Source organism: Papio anubis, chromosome 20, assembly GCF_008728515.1.
Source record: "Papio anubis isolate 15944 chromosome 20, Panubis1.0, whole genome shotgun sequence".
Taxonomy (NCBI): Eukaryota; Metazoa; Chordata; class Mammalia; order Primates; family Cercopithecidae; genus Papio; species Papio anubis.
In genome coordinates, this window is record NC_044995.1 from 10,285,493 (window position 1) to 10,302,548 (window position 17,056).

Consider the following 17,056-nt stretch of genomic DNA (forward strand, 5'->3'; position numbering starts at 1 on the left):
AGGAATGTTGGCATGTCGGGAGGACGTTAGTCTCAGTCCAACGCTACCAGCGTGCCCTAGAGCTGTGAACTCTTAGTCAGCTTCATATTGTCACTTGTAAAACAGGAATGATTCTGTTACCGCTCAGGGTGATGAAATAAAATCATGTATGAAAGGACCAAGCATAATGCCTTTGCACAGACAATATGGGACACCTGGGAACGGCTGCTAGTATTATTTTCCCGCTCTGAAGTTCTTCTGCAGCTCTGAAGTTCATCAGGGAATTAAAACCAGGCACTCGTGCATTAAAGGAGAGAGAGAGGGATCTGAGGATTCCCATATAATCACTCTCAAGGTGTCTCCGTCTCTAAAGCCCCGTCCCCTAGCTCAGAACTCATTCCTTCTCATGTGGGTCACAGCACCAGCCAGCCTCCTCCTCCCTTCCCTAGTCTCTCAGCTCCCAACTCAGCCGCTTAACATACACAGACAGATCCTTTTTGTTTGTTTGTTCTGTTTGAGACGGAGTCTCGCTCTGTCGCCCAGGCTGGAGTGCAGTGGCGCAATCTCAGCTCACTGCAAGCTCCCCTCCCGGGTTCACGCCATTCTCCCGCCTCAGCCTCCCGAAAAACTGGGACTACAGGCGCCCGCCACCATGCCTGGCTAATTTTTGTATTTTTAGTAGAAACAGGGTTTCACCATGTTGGCCAGGATGGTCTCGATCTCTTGACCTCAGGTGATCCACCCGCCTCGGCCTCCCAAAGTGCTGGGATTACAGGCGTGAGCCACCGCGTCCGGCCAAGTCCAGGTTCTTTAGTCTGGTAGTTATGGATGTCTCCAGCAGCATGGTCCCCTGCTTGGTCCATTGTGTGTGCTCAGTTTCCCTGAAAGATGGACAGTTCTTTAGGCTCTTTCAGTCTTGGCCTTTACACCCGCTTCCCCATCTTGGCTAACTCTCTTGTGTTCTCCAAGACAACTCAGATGTCACACTGGAAAACCTTTCCAATTCTATTCCTCTCCCCTGCTGAGTCAAGTGGCCCTTCTGGCCTCTTGCACCTGTCATTGCACTTATGACCCTGCATTATAATTGCCTGTTTGTTTACCTGTCTACTTTTGGAGACCTGTCTGTCCAATATGGTTAAGTTACTAGCCACATGTGGCTTGAAATTGTATTAGGCCAAATTGAAACATGCTGTAAGTGGAAAATAGACACTAGATATCCAAGATTTAGTGCAACGAAAATGAATGTAACACAACTCAGAAATTTTTATACTGATTATGTGTGAAAAGTTTTAATAATATTTTAGATAGGGTGGGTTAAATAAAATGTTATTCATATGCACTTCACCTGTTTGTTTTTTACTTTATCAATGTGGCAACTATTAGACAGAAATAATTATATATGTATATTTACACTGGCTAGCATATACATAGAAGACTATAGGTGTAAGTATTTCCTTGCTCTGTTGGCTGAAAGGACTTAGAAGCCATGATGCCCCAGTAGCAATGAGCACACTAAGCACCCAGGTGTTGGTTTCTGATACCAATCTCCCAGGACTCCTTGGGAAAATGATGGTAGGAATGGGACAGGAAACATACAAGATGGGCCCAAACGATCTTCTTTTTTTTTTTTTTAATTTTTTGGTTTGTTTGTTTTTTGAGACAGAGTCTCACTCTGTCGCCCAGGCCAGAGTGCAGTGGCGTGATCTTGGCTCACTGCAGCCTCCGCCTCTTGGGCTCAAGCGATTCTCCTGCCTCAGCCTCCCAAGTAGCTGGGAACACAGGTGCCTGCCACCATGCCCGGCTAATTTTTGTATTTGTAGTAGAGACAGAGTTTCACCATGTTGGCCAGGATGGTCTCGAATTCCTGACCTCAAGTGATCCGCCTGCCTCGGCCTCCCAAAGTGCTGGGATTACAGGTATGAGCCACTGCGCCCGGCCCCTTTATCTTTTTCTTTCTTTCTTTCCTTTTTTTTTTTCCTCCGAGATAGGGTCTTGCTTTGTCACCCATGCTGGTGTGCAGTGCCACAATCATCGCTCCCTGCAGCCTCGACCTCCTGGGCTCAAGCGATCCTGCCACCTCAGCCTCCTGAGTAACTTGCACTACAGGTGTTCACGCCATCACACCCGGCTAAGTTTTGTATTTTTTTGTAGAGACAGGGCTTCACCATGTTGCCCTGGCTGGTCTTGAACTCCTGGGCTCAAGTAATCCTCCCACCTTGACCTCCCAAAGTGCAATCCTCCCACCTTGACCTCTAAAAGTGCTGGGATGACAGATATGAGCTACCATGTCTAGCCGCCATAATTTCTGTTTTTTTCTTTTTTCTTTTTTTTTTTTTGAGAGAGAGTCTCACCCTGTCACTCCCAGGCTGGAGTGCAGTGGCGTGATCTCAGCTCACTGCAACCTGCGCCTCCCGGGTTCAAGCAGTTCCCTGACTCAGCCTCCTGAGTAGGTGGGATTACAGGTGTCTGCCACCACACCCAGCTAATTTTTGTACTTTTAGTAGAGACGGGATTTCACCATCTTGGCCAGGCTGGGTTCGAACTCCTGACCTCCTGATCCACCCACTTCGGCCTCCCAAAGTGCTGGGATTACAGGTGTGAGCCACCGCGCCAGGCCTACTGCCATAATTTCATTCAACCTCTCTGGTCCTCAGTTTCCTTATCTGTGAAATGTTAGTGCTGAATTTGAGAAACCAAGGGGCCGCCTTCGTCCAAATTCTAGTCGTGAGTTAGGTAAGATTCTTTAGTGAGGCTGAACGAGTCTTTGAACTTGAGTTTCTGTAGGCTAGAGGAAACAGTAGTCCCTACCTACTTCTCCCAGGTTCTAAGGTGGGTGAGACATTTTGATATTTTGGTCTTTGTCGCCCCCACGAGGCCTAGGAGGGTTCCCTGTCGCCCCAGGTGTCCAATAAAGATCAATCCGCCAGGTGCTGTGGTTCAGGCTTGTAATCTCCGCACTTTGGGAGTCCGAGGAGGGCGGATCACCTGAGATCAGGAGTTCGAGACCAGCCTGATCAACATGGAGAAACCCCTGTCTCTACTAAAAATACAAATTAGCCCGGCGTGGTGGCACATGCCTGTAATCCCAGCTACTCCGGAGACTGAGGCAGGAGAATCGCTTCAACCCGGGAGACGGAGGTTGCAGTGAGGTGTGCTGAGATCATGCCATTGCACTCCAGCTTGGGCAACAAGAGCAAAACTCCGTCTCCAAAAAAAAAAAAAAAAAGTGAGAAAGATTTACTTGCCACCTAGGGTAACTGCTGGTCTTCTTTCCCCTATTAGTGTAACTCAGGAGGCGGGTAATCTATTTTAACTCTGCACCCGCTGGACTTTGTGAATGGGGAGTTTACTCTCTGGTCTCAGTAGCCCCATCGATAAAAGGGAATAACTTATCTCCTCCTTGTCAACAGCCAGATGGTGGTGATTTGCCAAATCTAAGACATCTATTTTCTTGCCTTGTTCTTATTTTTTCCCTCTCAGTTTTAAAACTGGATAGCCCCAAGACTTCTTCCAAACCAGGGTGAGTTGCTCACCTATTTTGTCCTCACTTGTATCCTTAAGTTCAAACTGTCATTACCTTATTGACCACCAGGGGGTGCCCTACACATATAGTACTGTGGTTAAAGAAGCTGGCTCAGGAGAAAGCGAAGAACCAGGGCCCAGTTCCCAGCCTTGCCCTGAGTTCCTACAAACCTTCAAGGGCCTGCTCTACTTCACGCAGCATCATGTCTCACACTCAGCACCCTCCTGGCCTTAGGATATGAACATGTGTGTGGTCCTGTGGAAAGTACTCCAGCCGCCTCTGCCAACACTGGATAACCACCTGGGTGGATGATCACTGACTCTCTGTCCATTGTTCCCAACATTTCCAGGAGGTGGCTCAGCATATCCCGCCTGGCTGCGGAGGCGGAGGCCACATACTTTATTTATTTATTTATTTAGAGACGGAGTTTCGCTTTTTTTTCCTTTTTTTTTTGAGATGGAGTCTTGCTCTGTCGCCCAGGCTGGAGTGCAGTGGCCCGATCTCGGCTCACTGCAAGCTCCCCCTCCCGGGTTCTCGCCATTCTCCTGACTCAGCCTCCCCAGCAGCTGGGACTACAGTCGCCCGCTGCCATGCCCGGCTAATTTTTTTTGTATTTTTAGTAGAGACGGGGTTTCACCGTGTTGGCCAGGATGGTCTCAATCTCCTGACTTCGTGATCCGCCCGCTTCGGGCTCCCAAAGTGCTGGGATTACAGGTGTGAGCCATCGTGCCCGGCCAGGAGTTTCACTCTTGTTGCCCAGGCTGGAGTGCAATGGCGCTATCTTGGCTCACTGCAACCTCCGCCTCTCGGGTTCAAGCGATTCTCCTGCCTCAGCCTCCCGAGTAGCTGGGATTACAGGCATGTGCCACTTCGCCCTGCTAATTTTGTGTTTTTAGTAGAGATGGGGTTTCTCCATGTTGGTCAGGCTGGTCTTGAACTCCCGACCTCAAGTGATCGTCCCGCCTCAGCTTCCCAAAGTGCTGGGATTACAGGTGTGTGCCACTGTGCCCGGCCAGGAAAGATTTTCTAGAGTAGGAAAGACAGCATAAAGTATTTCTAGAAATCGGACCTGAAATCAGAAAGGTCTAGCAATTTGTCTGTTGCTACAGAGCAAAGGCAGAGGGCAGAAATTCTTCAACTCATGAGACAGTTGAAGACAGACCCTAACTCTTGATATGCTCCATGGCAAGAAAATGGAGTACCATATCCCCATTGGTTAGGTGGTAATGCCAAGGCCATAGAGGGGCAGTCATTGGCCCTGGATCACACTGCTAGTCAAAGCTGGCTAGTAGGATGTAAAGGAAAATAAAAGTCTCAGGGCTGCCAAATTCATTATGCCCAAGGTAAGCCTGGAGACTGAGTCATGCAACACTGCTGTCTGCTTCCCAGACTGCTGTCGTTGCTTCACAACCCGGTGTCAAAGCATTACATATTAGCCAGACCCTCACAGAAAGACAAAGGGCCTCAGGCATCTCCACAGGACCACCAGTACAGATTGTTCTTTGCTGTCGTCTGTCCTTCCTCCCATAAAACAAGAAAATGGGCCGGGTGCTGTGGCTCACACCTGTAATCCCAACAATTTGGGAGGTGGAGGCGGGCAGATCACCTGAGGTCAGAAGTTCCAGACCAGCCTGGCCAACATGGTGAAATCCCGTCTCTAGTAAAAAAAATTAAAAAACCAAAAACAAACAAACAAAAAAAAAAAAACAATTAGCCGGGTGTGGTGACCCATACCTGCAATCCCAGCTACTTGGGTAGGCCCAGGCAGGAGAATCGCTTGAACCTGGGAGCTGGAGGTTCCAGTGAGCCAAGATGGCGCCACTGCACTCCAGTGTGGATGACAGTGACTCTGTCTCTAATAATAATAATAATAATAGAACATGTCCCTTGTAACTTTAGGTCTGCAATCTAAGTCTAGTTCCTAAAACTAAAGTCTGTTTGATTTCACACTGATAATGCTTATCTTCCCAGGTACAGAACAAAAACGATGAGCTCAATCATTGTTGAGGTGGGTTGGGTGGATCACTTGAGGTCAGGGGTTCAAGACCAGCCTGGACAACATGGTGAAACCCCATCGCTACTAAAAGTACAAAAATTAGCCAAGGGTGGTGGTGTGCACCTGTAATCCCAGCTACTCGGGAGGCTGAGGCAGGATTAATCCCTTGAACCCGGGAGGTGGAGGTTGCAGTGAGCCAAGATCACGCCACTGCACTCTAGCCTGGGCGACAAAGCGAGACCCCGTCTCAAAATAAATAAATAAATAAATAAATAAATAGGAATAAATGAAAGTCTTTCCTTGGCTCAGTAGCCCTGGGGGACAAGGGAAGGGAGGAAGAAAGTCTTTTCTATTGTATAGTCTTTCCCTTTGTAGAAAGATGGCTCCTTCTCGAGCCCAGAAGGATAAAGTGACTTTTTAAGGAAAGTCCTTTTCTAGCTGGGCGCGGTGGCTCACGCCTGTAATTCCAACACTTTGGGAGGCGGAGGCAGGCGAATCACAAAGTCAGGAGTTCGAGACCAGCCTGGTCAACATGGTGAAACCCTATGTCTACTAAAAATACAAAAAAATCAGTCGGGCGTAGTGGCGGACGCCTGCAATCTCAGCTAGTCGGGAGGCTGAGGCAGGAGAATAGCTTGAACCTCCAGATGCGGGGGTTGCAGCGAGCCGAGATCACTCCGGTGAACTCCTGCACTCCAGCCTGGGCAACAGAGCGTGACTCCGTCTCAAAAAAAAAAAAGAAAAGTCCTTTTTTTTTTTTGACAAAAGCCATCTCTGTTGTATTCCCTCCCTCAGCATCCGGCACGGCGCCAAATAGTGATTTCATTTTAACTTTTGTGTAGTGTGTGTGGAGTAGCAAGCTGCGCGACGCAGGAACCTTTCTCTTGTGGGTGCGTTTCCGGACGGAGTGCTTTCCTGCTGCTCTCCGAATCCGGAAGCTGTCGGAGAAGTCGGAGTATCCCGGAAGTCGTCCCTGCGGCCACTTCCGGACGTGAAAGTTTGCTGCGTAGGGCTAGGGAGACCGGGCCGGACTGCGGGGAGTGAGCAGGTTCAGCTGTGACGGCATTCTTAAGAGCCCTGCCCAAGTGAGGGATTTGGGGTGTGGGACAGAGTGGTCCTCAGGGCAGTGGGCATTGGAAACTGAGAGGCCCTGCGAAGGAGGCTTGGGGAGGGGCTGCGGAGACCAGGGGACGAGGTATAGGGAGAGGAGGGCAGAAAGCCTTGGGAGTGGGCTTGGATCCAGTTGCCCGAGAGGCACAGGCCTGGGACTCACTGTATTTCCCAAGGGGAGAAGGGGCTATTTCCCATGGGAAGACAGAGTGGGATGAATAGTGGACCTTGAGAAGAGGGGGTGGCCAAGAAAAGGTTCCTGAAGGAGGCAGGACCCAGACTGCAGGCTGGGGAGGGTTTGGGCAGCCAGAGGGAGGGGAGGGTGCTGGACCGGGGGTCACTCGGTCACTCCGGCCGGAGATCTGAGCGGCTTCTGCTCCCTCTGCGCTGTGGAGTGCATCTGTTTGCCAGCCTTGCTGGACCGTTGAGAGGATTCATCCAGACCCTGGATATGGATATGCAGTGTGAACTGAAGTTTGGGGACATGAGTAATCAGTCACAGTGGCCCAAGATTTGAGGTGTAAATGGAGAAGTCAATGATTCGCTGCAGCTGTGTGGAACAGGTTGGGTGAGGGCAAGGGTGGGAAAGGTGGCTGAGATCAGGTTGGGCGAGGCCTTTCATGCCAGGCTGAGAGGCTTATACTGTAGGGAGGATTTTAAGCAGAGGAGCTGGTGGACTGGTGAGCAGGGCATATAGGTGACACCTAGCCAACTTGAGAGGTCAGAATACATGATTCCAGAAGGGTAAGGAGAAGGTTGCCAGCAAAGGGGAAGAATTCTCAGGGCGAGGAAAACACAGAAGCCTTTGCGTGTGGAGCTGTGTAAATTCAAGGTCTGGCCAGGGGCCCGTGAGATGCCGTGTGTGCTTGGAGCACAGGAATGAGAAGTGAGGTGGGGAAGTGGCTGGGCCACCTCACAAAGGGTCTCAGAGTCTAGGCTGAGAAACTCGGACTTGGTCCTGAGGGTAAAGGGGGCCAGGAGAATGTTACGGATGGTGCTGAGGTTCCATTCAACACAGCTGTGAGAAGAACCTGTCGAGGTCAGGCCAGCGTGGGGGAGGAACTGGAGGCCAGGGTACCAGGGAGAAGGCTTGTGTGGTGGTCCTGGTGAGAAGGAAGGGGCCAGAACTTCGTCTGGAGAATGGAGGGCATTGCCCAGCTCTTGGAGAACGGAGGGGAGTGCCCTCAGGGGGTGGAGGTGATGGAACTTGGTGCTTGTCTGACTTTGGGGAGTGAGGGAGTGGGAGGAAATGGGGACGTTCAAAGTTCTAGATGGCGGGACAAGAATTTTGTCTAGATGGTGTGGCTTCCCGATGATCATGTCTTGGGGGTGAGCAGGGGTTCTGTTTGTTGGGGAGCTGGGTAGGGAGGTGATGCTTGACTTTTGGATGGGGCGATCAAATTCATTCATTTATTCAACCAATGTCGAATTGATTCCCTACCCTTTCCTGAGACCTTTGATAGATTCTGATTCCCTACCCTTTCCTGAGACCTTTGATAGATTCTGAGGGTAGAATATTGACCAGGATGGAGCTGGGCCTTGGAGAGTGGGGAAGGCAGGCAGTCACACAGCAGGCAGTAGATCGACGAGGCCATCATGGATCGTGCTGTGGGATGTGAAGGAATGAACAGACGGAGGACACCGAGCAGGGCACCTCGAGCTAACACAGTCACTAAAGGCTGCTGTGACCAGGTGTTCTGTGAGCTGAAACCTGAAGGCCAGGAAGGAGCCATTCTTGTGAGGAGCTGAAAGGAACATCACAGAGAGGGGAAGAGCAAGCACAAAGGCGTTCCAGATGGGAGAGGCCGGTGCATCAGGCAAGGGAGAGGCAGCACCATGATGCCCAGAAGGGAAGGCAGCCGCGGGCACAGTCTATGCAGGGCCTTGCAGTGTCTGGGTTTACTCTAAGGGCAGAAGGGAAGGTTTAGATCATAATGCACTGTGTTCTGTAACTCCTGGGCTCAGGCAGTCCTCCTGTCTCAGCTTCCTGAGTAGTTGGGACTGTAGGCAGGCACCACCACCTCTGCCTAATTATTATTACTTTTTTGGAGAGACAGGGTCTCAATATGTTGCTCAGTCTCAGAAGGGAAGGTTTTAAGTCAGGGAATGATTCTATGAGCTTAAAAAATCACTTGGAAATTGCCACAGGGAAGGGAGGGAGAAGGCCAGGCATGATGGCTTACGCCTATAATCCCAGGACTTTGGGAGACTGAGGCAGGTGGATGCTCGAGGCCAGGAGTTCGAGACCAGTCTGGGCAACACGGTGAAACCCTGTCTCTTCTAAAATTACAAAAAAGTAGCTGGCTGTGGTGGTGCACGCCTGTAATCCCAGCTACTCAGGAGGCTGAGGTGGGAGAATTGCTTGAACCTGGGAGGTGGAGGCTGCAGTGAGCCGAGATCCCACCACTGCACTCCAGCCTGGGTGACAGAGCGAGACTCTGTCTGAAAAAAGAAACAGCAACAAAAAAACGAGAGGGGAGGGAGAGTGATGGAGGGAAGGCTGCTACTGCTATAAGCTGGGGGTAATTGGTGGTGGTTGGCGCTGGGGTGGCAGCGGCGACGGTGGGATTACAGGGAAATGTGTGGCTTGCTGACAGGGTCACATGCACTGACCCAGTGCGGGCAGAGGCAGGTGCTGTCCTGGCCATCCCGCTTGAGGATATGTGACCTCAGGCCAATCACACGATCTCTTTGAGCTCTGCTTCCCTCATCTGTAAAACAGGGATCCTCATGGTACTTTCCTTGTAGCTCTGCCCTGAGGATGCTGTGCATTTAGCAGTGGCTGTTCCCGAGTGAGGGCTCAATAAATGGTGGTTATTGTTGTCATTATTTCCGGGGACAGCAGTGGGGGTGGGGGTTGTGGCCACTATAATGCCAATAGTTATATGGTCTGAAACTCAAGAGAGGGATTGTGTTAGTTTCATTGCGTCTCTATGAGTGAATACTTGAGGCTGGGTAATTTACAAAGAAAAGAGGTTTAATTGGCTCATGGTTCTGCAGGCTGTACAGGATGTGTGGTCCTGGCAGCTGTTTCTGGCGAGGGCTTCAGGAAGCTTACAATCATGGTGGAAGGTAAAGGGGTGGTTGGCATATGGTGGGGGGAAAAGACTGGTGAGAGGTGACACGCTTTTGTTTTTTGTTTTTTTTTTTGAGATGGAGTCTTGCTCTGTTGCCAGGGTGGTGTGCAGTGGTACAATCTTGCTTCACTGCAACTTCTGCATCCCAGGTTCAAGTGATTCTCCTGCCTCAGCCTCCCGAGTAGCTGGGACTACAGGCGCCTGCCACCACACCCAGCTAGTTTTTGTATTTTTAGTAGAGATGGGGTTACACCGTGTTGGCCAGGATGGTCTCGATCTCTTGACCTCATGATCCGCCTGCCTCACCCTCTCAAACTGTTGGGATTACAGGTGTGAGCCACTACGTCTGGCCTGACATGCTCTTTTAAACAACTAGATCTCGTGAACTCAGCGAGATCTCAGTCATTACCTCAAGGATGGCACCAAGCCATTCATGAAGGATCCACCTCCATGATCCAAATGCCTCCCACCAAGCCCCATCTCCAACACTGGGGATTACATTTCAACATGAGATTTGGAGGAGGCCAGGTGTGGTGGCTCAACCCTGTAGTCCCAGCACTTTGGGAGGCCGAGGCAGGTGGATCATGTGAGGTCAGGAGTTGGAGACCAGGTGGCCAATATGGTGAAACCTCGTCTCTACCAAAAATATAAAATTAGCCGGGAGTGGTAGTGCATGCCTGTAATCTCAGCTATTTGGGAGGCTGAGGCAGAAGAATCGACTGAGCCCGGGAGTTGGAGGTTGCAGTGAGCCTAGAATTGTGCCACTGCACTTTAGCCTGGGCGACAGAGCAAGACTCCATCTCCAAAAAAAAAAAAATTGGAGGGGACAAACATTTTATCAGGGATCTGGGCAAGAGACTCAGGTTGGGTAATTGTCCAAGTAGACCGGGGGTTCTCAACCAGGAGCAATGTTGCCCCCTAGGGGACACGGGCAATGTCTAGAGACATTTTGGGGTGTCACGACTGGGGTTGGGGAAGGGTGCTACTGGCATCTATTGGGTGGAGGCCAATGATGCTGCTCAACACCCTACAGTGCACAGGATGGTCTCCCACAACAAAGAGTGGTCTGGCTCAAAATGTGTGGTGGCCCACGCCTGTAGTCCCAGCTGCTTAGGAGACTGAAGTGGAAAAGGATCACTTGCACCTGGGAGGTTGAGGGTGCAGTGAGCCAGAAGCATGCCACTGCACTCCAGCGTGGGTGACAGAGTCAGACTCTGTCTCAAAACATAGACATACCGCCCAGTGAAATGTTTAAAAAGTACCTTGTGTTCCAAACCAAATATAACTGTGAGGCCTTTTGGGCCGTTGGGCCTGCAGTTTACAACTGGTTGACAGTGGTCTCTGGAGCCACATGTGGCTTAAATTTTGATTATGGGAAATTATTACTTTTTGAGAGTCTCCCTCTGTTGCCCAGGCTGCAGTGTAGTGGCACGATCTTGGCACATTGCAACCTCTACCTCCTAGGTTCAAGCGATTCTCCTGCCTCAGCCTCCCAAGTAGCTGGGACTGAAGGGGGGCACCACTACACCCGGCTAATTTTTGTATTTTTAGTAGAGATGGAGTTTCACCATTTTGGCCAGGCTGGTCTCGAACTCTTGACGTCAGGTGATCCGCCCACCATGGCCTCCGAAAGTGCTGGGGTTACAGGCGTGAGCCACCGTGCTGATTATTGGAAATTTAATACAATTTAAAATTCAGGTCCTCTGATACACCAGCCACATTTCAAGAGTGTAAGAGTCCCACGTGGCTAGTGACCCTCATAGAACTTGGTACCACTGCAGAAGGTTCTGATGGACAGTGCTCTAGGACGTAGCGGTGGCACCCTCAGGGTCCTGGGGCTGGCTGCAACTGTGACTCCTCTTCTGTCCCCCACTCCCAGCTGCACCTGCAGATGCTGCTGCTGCCGCCCTCCTGCGAGGCCGCGGCGCCACGTGGCTGGAGGAGGAGCTGCAGCGGCCGCGTGTGCAGCTCTCTCCAGTGCAGCTGCAGCGCCACCGCGCGTTGCTTTCGACGCCCGAGTCCTTCGCATGCGCAGCCAGCGCCCGGGCCTCAAGTGCCCCAGGACCTGGCGCAGCCCGCGAGCCCGCATCAGGCTTCCAGTGGGCCCCGTGGGCAGTGCCAGCCTTTCCCACCTCCGCATCTGGCAAGGCCTGGCCTTCGCTGCGTCTCGGTGTCCCCATGTGCCTTCTGGAAATACCACACTTCCCCACCTGCGCACGTAGCCGTCTGGCCCTCTGTGGGCCTCGGTGCCCGCATGTGCCCTGTGGGAAGCACACACCTTCCCCAACTATCTGGCAGCATCTGGCCTTCTCCGGGCCTCGGTCTGCCCATTTGCTGGGTGGAGAATCACGGCCCGGCCACATCGGAGCCAATGGCTGGCCTCTGGACCTCGGTCTCCACATTTGCCCAGCCGGCAGGAACATCCCTTCTCCCGCCCTCTACCTCGGTGGGTGGCCACGGCCGAGCAGACAGCGACGGCCCAGTGGAAAGAGGGCAAACCCTTGTGGGCCTTCGGGCAAAGACGTAACTTTGCTTAGTCTCGGTTTATTGGCCGATCTCTTGTCAAGCGGCGGAATTGTTCCAGTCCGGAGGTGGGAGGGGAGCGGGGCCGCCGGGGGCGGGCGTCTTCAGCGAGCCCCGCGCCTCCGGTCCCCTCCCCGCAGGGCGCTCCGCAGAGCCGAGGGGTGGGAGCGCCGGCTCCAGGCGGCGGAACCTCCGCACGGGGCTCGCGCGCTTCCGGCCGGCGCCTTTTCCCAGGGACGCAGCCAACCCCTCGCACCCCCGCGCCCGCGCCCCCAGTCCCCGCGTCCCCGGCGCCGCCGGCCCGGAGCTGCCCGGAAGTCTCGGTTCCGCCGCCGGCGCTCGCCAGGGGAAACCCGGGGCCGCCCGGGACCTCGGCCCGCTCCTCCGGACCCGAGAGGCCGCCGCACGGGGTACGGGGGCCGGGATGGAGGGAGGAGCCTGGCCCCGGGACGACGCCGAGGCCGGGCAGGCTGGGGGAGTGCGCTGGAGCCGCCCGGGATGGGGATGGGGGTGGGGGTGGGGAGCGGCAGGGTCGGGCGGAGGGACGGGAGGGGCAGTCGAGGCGCCAAGGCTCCTTGGGGAAGTGAGGGGAATAGGAGGGGCCCCGGGGCCGGGAGGCGGGGGGCGGTGTGTAGCGGGATGGGGGCGAAAACGCCCGGGTGCTGGGGTTCCCAGAAACAAGGGGAGTAGAGCAAAAGAACGGGCGGGGGCCATGCTGTGTGTAACAGGGAGACGGATGGGGCTCCTGGAAGAGGTGAAGAAGAGAAGGAGAGATGCCAGATGTACACAGAAAGGAGGGGAAAGTGGGCTTGGGAGAGGTGCTGTGGGAAGCGGAGTCCCGGGGCCTGGTGTGCATAACGGGGTTTGGGAGAAGGCCCTGATGGGTACAGAAAGAAGTAACGATGTCACCGCCATATATAGGGGCGGGGGAGAAAAGGGGGCCCTTGGGGAGAATGTAGCAGGTAGCCAGGTTGGGAGGTTGGGGTATACAGAAGGAAGGCATTTGAGTCATCTTGGGGTGTATAGATGTAGTGAGACGATGGGTTCCGCAGTGAGTAGAGGTGGCTAGACTTCGAGGTGCTAAGTGTAGGAACAGGATGGAAAAGCCCTAGTGAAATGTGGGGAATTGGGTTAGTGGGGCTCTGGGGAGGTACCTAGAGAGGAAGTGAGGGAGGCCACGGAATATGAAGATGGGGAGGCCCTGTGGCATGTAGTGGGGATGGAGCCCCAGGAGGGCCTGGAGGCCGATGCGGGGGCTGGTTGGGCGGGGGGTGCGGCAGAGGGAGGGGAAGCAACCTGAACTGGGGCTGGGCAACAGGGAAAGAAGAAACCACAGATTAGAGAAATCTAGGCGATCAGCAGGGCCGGGGTGTGAGATGTAAAGAGATAAACAGATTGAGGGATTGATTGCTGGGGTGGGTTGAGAGAAGAAAAGGGAAGAAAAGTCGGGGGACTACGCCCTCAGACCTGACCTGGGTGCTGAGAGGTGGATCCAGGAGTGGCAAGTGGTGGCGGGGTTTTGCAGAGCTCAATTGGATGTCCTCTCCGAGGCAGCTTGATGGAACGTGGGAGAGCTGGGCTGGAGTGAGTTGTTATTTTGCTGGGGAGGTGGTCAGTGGCGCACAAAGGGTAACAAGCAGCGATAGTGGGGACGCTTTCCATTTTAGGAAGCTTTTCCTAAAAGGAAGTGGCAATTTTAACTAATCTCCCCTCCGCCGCTCCCAGCTGCCGCTCCAGATGCTGCTGCTGCCGCCGCGGCCACCCCACCCTCGGTCCTCCTCTCCGGAGGCCATGGACCCACCGCCCCCCAAGGCTCCCCCTTTCCCCAAGGCGGAAGGCCCCTCCTCCACTCCTTCCTCGGCGGCGGGGCCCCGACCCCCGCGGCTGGGCCGCCACCTCCTCATCGACGCCAATGGGGTCCCCTACACATACACGGTGCAGCTGGAGGAGGAGCCCCGGGGCCCGCCCCAGCGCGAGGCGCCCCCAGGAGAGCCCGGCCCTCGCAAGGGCTACAGCTGCCCGGAGTGCGCCCGTGTCTTTGCCAGCCCTCTGCGGCTGCAGAGCCACCGCGTGTCGCACTCGGACCTCAAGCCCTTCACGTGCGGCGCCTGCGGCAAGGCCTTCAAGCGCTCCAGCCACCTGTCGCGGCATCGCGCCACGCACCGCGCCCGCGCCGGGCCGCCGCACACCTGCCCGCTCTGCCCACGCCGCTTCCAAGACCCCGCGGAGCTGGCGCAGCACGTGCGCCTCCACTAAGCTCGAGACCCGGCTTGAGCTGCCCTGCCCCTCTCAGGGCCACGAAGTCTGACCCACACAGCGTCACTCACTCCCACACACACTCCCTGGCTCCGCTGAGGTTACTGCCTTACCCTGGGCCTCAGTTTCCCCACCTTCCAAAGGGAGGAGCATCATTCCTTCCTTACCCCCTTTCTAGCTGTGTGATGTAGACCAAAGTCGTTGCCCCTCCCTGGGCCTGGGAACCAGTCGGAACTGGGTTCCGGTCCAGCTGTGCTGTGTGAGCCTTTGCAAGTGACATGACCTCTCTAAACCTTGGTTTTCTGCTCTCTGGAGCGGTGAACCGGTGGTTGTCTGCGGGGAAGAGATGATAAAGAGCACGGGCACGGTCTGGTTCATTTCTGTATCTACCCCCCTTCCGCCCACGTCCCCTACCCTTTGCTCAATAAACATTCCGCACTTCATTTTCAAGCTCTTCCTTGCGTGTACGTGCGCGTTGGGTGCTGGGGGGTGGAGACCGGATCTTCCTCGCTTGGGTACTTTCCTCTCGGTGTGTGTTTCTGGCCGGAGCCGTTTCGCGACGGCCCGGGCGCCCCGCCCCCACCTTCCTTCCCTAGACCCTTTCCTCTCCCTTCGGCTTCTCTCTTTCGGCCGGCGCCGCCAGCTCCTGGGGCACACCCAGAGGTCCCCTTCCCGCCGCCGCCTGCAACTGCGAGGGTAGCCCGGGGCCGCTTGGAGTCGCCCGGACCTGAGAGGCTGCTGCACTGGGTACGGGGGCCGGGAGGAGGGAGGGGGCTGGGAGCGGGCGGCGGGAGGGGCTGGACCGCGTGGAGGGTACCTGGGCCGGGGCGGGAGTGGGGCAGGCGCCGGAGGAAGCTCTTCTGGAGCTTGCAGGGGGCGAGAACTTACACAGAAAGGCTCAGGAAGCGAGGGCTGTGGCCCCGGGGGTGGAACCCCGAGAGCGCTGGGACCTAGAACGAGCCTGGTGGTGGCCGGGCGAGCACTAGAGAGAGCCTGAGGTGGGTGGACGGGTGGGAGCACGGAGTTGTTCAGACATGTCGCTGGAGAAAGGGCCAGAACCTGGGGGTCCTCACGTCGGAGCCCCTGTGAATAGGTTTGGCTTGTATGGAGGCGGTCAGGAAAGGCTTGAGTATGTAGGATGGGCCAACACGCAGACCCTGGAAAGGGCTAGAAGAAGGGGAGGGAGAGGCCTGGAGGCCTGCGGGGTGGGGCACCCACTGACCTGGGAGGCCACAAAGAGGAAAGTTAGAGCGAGGTCCAGGTTGTGCAGAGCAGGTCAAGAGATCCTGTGAGTACAGTGTGTGGTGGAGCACCGAGGCTAGGAGAGCTTTTCCAAGGAGGGAAACCCTGGGGACCTTTTAGGGGGTCACAGAGTCCAGCTGTGAGTGGGACTGGAGAAGAGGGACTGAGGGCAGCAGGATGTAGAGGTCCTGAGCCGTTTAAAGGGAGGGAAAAGGATGGAGCCTGCGGTGCTGAGCTGCCCTCTTCTATATAACCTTATCCCATCTCCCATCCACCAGGCCTCAGCCAGCCCTCCGGATGCTGGTGCTGCCATCCCCCTGCCCTCAGCCTCTGGCATTTTCCTCCGTTGAGACCATGGAGGGCCCTCCCCGTCGGACATGCCGCTCCCCAGAACCTGGACCTTCCTCCTCCATCGGATCTCCCCAGGCTTCATCTCCTCCAAGGCCCAACCACTACCTGCTCATTGACACTCAGGGTGTCCCCTACACAGTGCTGGTGGACGAGGAGTCACAGAGGGAGCCAGGGGCCAATGGGGCTTCAGGCCAGAAAAAGTGCTACAGCTGCCCCGTGTGCTCAAGGGTCTTCGAATACATGTCCTACCTTCAGCGACACAGCATCACCCACTCAGAGGTAAAGCCCTTCGAGTGCGACATCTGTGGGAAGGCATTCAAGCGCGCCAGCCACTTGGCACGGCACCATTCCATTCACCTGGCGGGTGGTGGGCGGCCCCACGGCTGCCCGCTCTGCCCTCGCCGCTTCCGGGATGCGGGTGAGCTGGCCCAGCACAGCCGGGTGCACTCTGGGGAACGCCCATTTCAGTGTCCACACTGCCCTCGCCGCTTTATGGAGCAGAACACGCTGCAGAAGCACACGCGCTGGAAGCATCCATGAGCTGGGCTGCCGGGTGCCCCAGGTACCACAGGACTTTGCAGGGAGCCTGGACTCCTGTCCAGACACCTGGTGAGAGCCCGAGGCTGGTGTTCAGGCCCCCGGACACAGACACAGAGCAGCCGCATCTCAAAGGCAGAGCCCTGCCTGAAGGAGGAATCCGTGAGTAATCTTCAGGTCCTCCGTGTTGTGGAGCTGAGATGGGAATGAGCTCCTACACAAAATGGAGTCCTCTAGCCTAAAGATATCAGCTGTTCCGTGGCAGAGCCTTGACTGGATGCGGGTGGGGAGTGTCGTGTGTAAAGTCTCTGGCCTCATAAAAGATGGCTGTGGGTCATCAGGAATCTGTGCCATCTTCCTGAGGCTTCTGTGCCGTTGTTGGGGAAGGGACCCCAGTCCTGCCTTCCACCCCCCAACCAGGCCTGAGACCGATCAAACAATAAATGCGTTTCCCACCCTGAG

The 17,056-nt window shown here is 55.0% G+C and overlaps 2 protein-coding genes across 4 annotated transcripts; both read left to right on the forward strand.

Moving 5' to 3' along the window:
* Positions 1-6,460: 6,460 nt before the first annotated feature.
* Positions 6,461-17,055, forward strand: ZNF581 (zinc finger protein 581). 3 transcript variants are annotated; one of them, XM_031659302.1, is made up of 2 exons: positions 6,461-7,171; positions 15,985-17,055. In XM_031659302.1, the coding sequence occupies exon 2, from the start codon at positions 16,004-16,006 to the stop codon at positions 16,595-16,597; it is 594 nt and encodes a 197-aa protein (XP_031515162.1). In that variant the 5' UTR covers positions 6,461-7,171; positions 15,985-16,003; the 3' UTR covers positions 16,598-17,055. The 3 variants fall into 3 exon arrangements, with proteins under 3 accessions (XP_031515162.1, XP_003916196.1, XP_009193642.1); XM_003916147.2 differs by lacking the exon at positions 6,461-7,171 and adding an exon at positions 14,984-15,211; XM_009195378.4 differs by lacking the exon at positions 6,461-7,171 and adding an exon at positions 15,339-15,462.
* On the forward strand, positions 12,849-14,914 carry ZNF580 (zinc finger protein 580). The gene has a single exon (XM_009195377.4). It carries the CDS (start codon positions 13,946-13,948, stop codon positions 14,462-14,464), a length of 519 nt encoding a protein of 172 aa, XP_009193641.1. The 5' UTR covers positions 12,849-13,945; the 3' UTR covers positions 14,465-14,914.
* Position 17,056: the final 1 nt, after the last annotated feature.

Coding starts and splice junctions, on each gene's coding strand:
- ZNF580 (XM_009195377.4), top strand. CDS start 13,946: ATGCTGCTGCTGCCGCCGCGGCCACCCCACCCTCGGTCCTCCTCTCCG.
- ZNF581 (XM_031659302.1), top strand. CDS start 16,004: ATGCTGGTGCTGCCATCCCCCTGCCCTCAGCCTCTGGCATTTTCCTCC.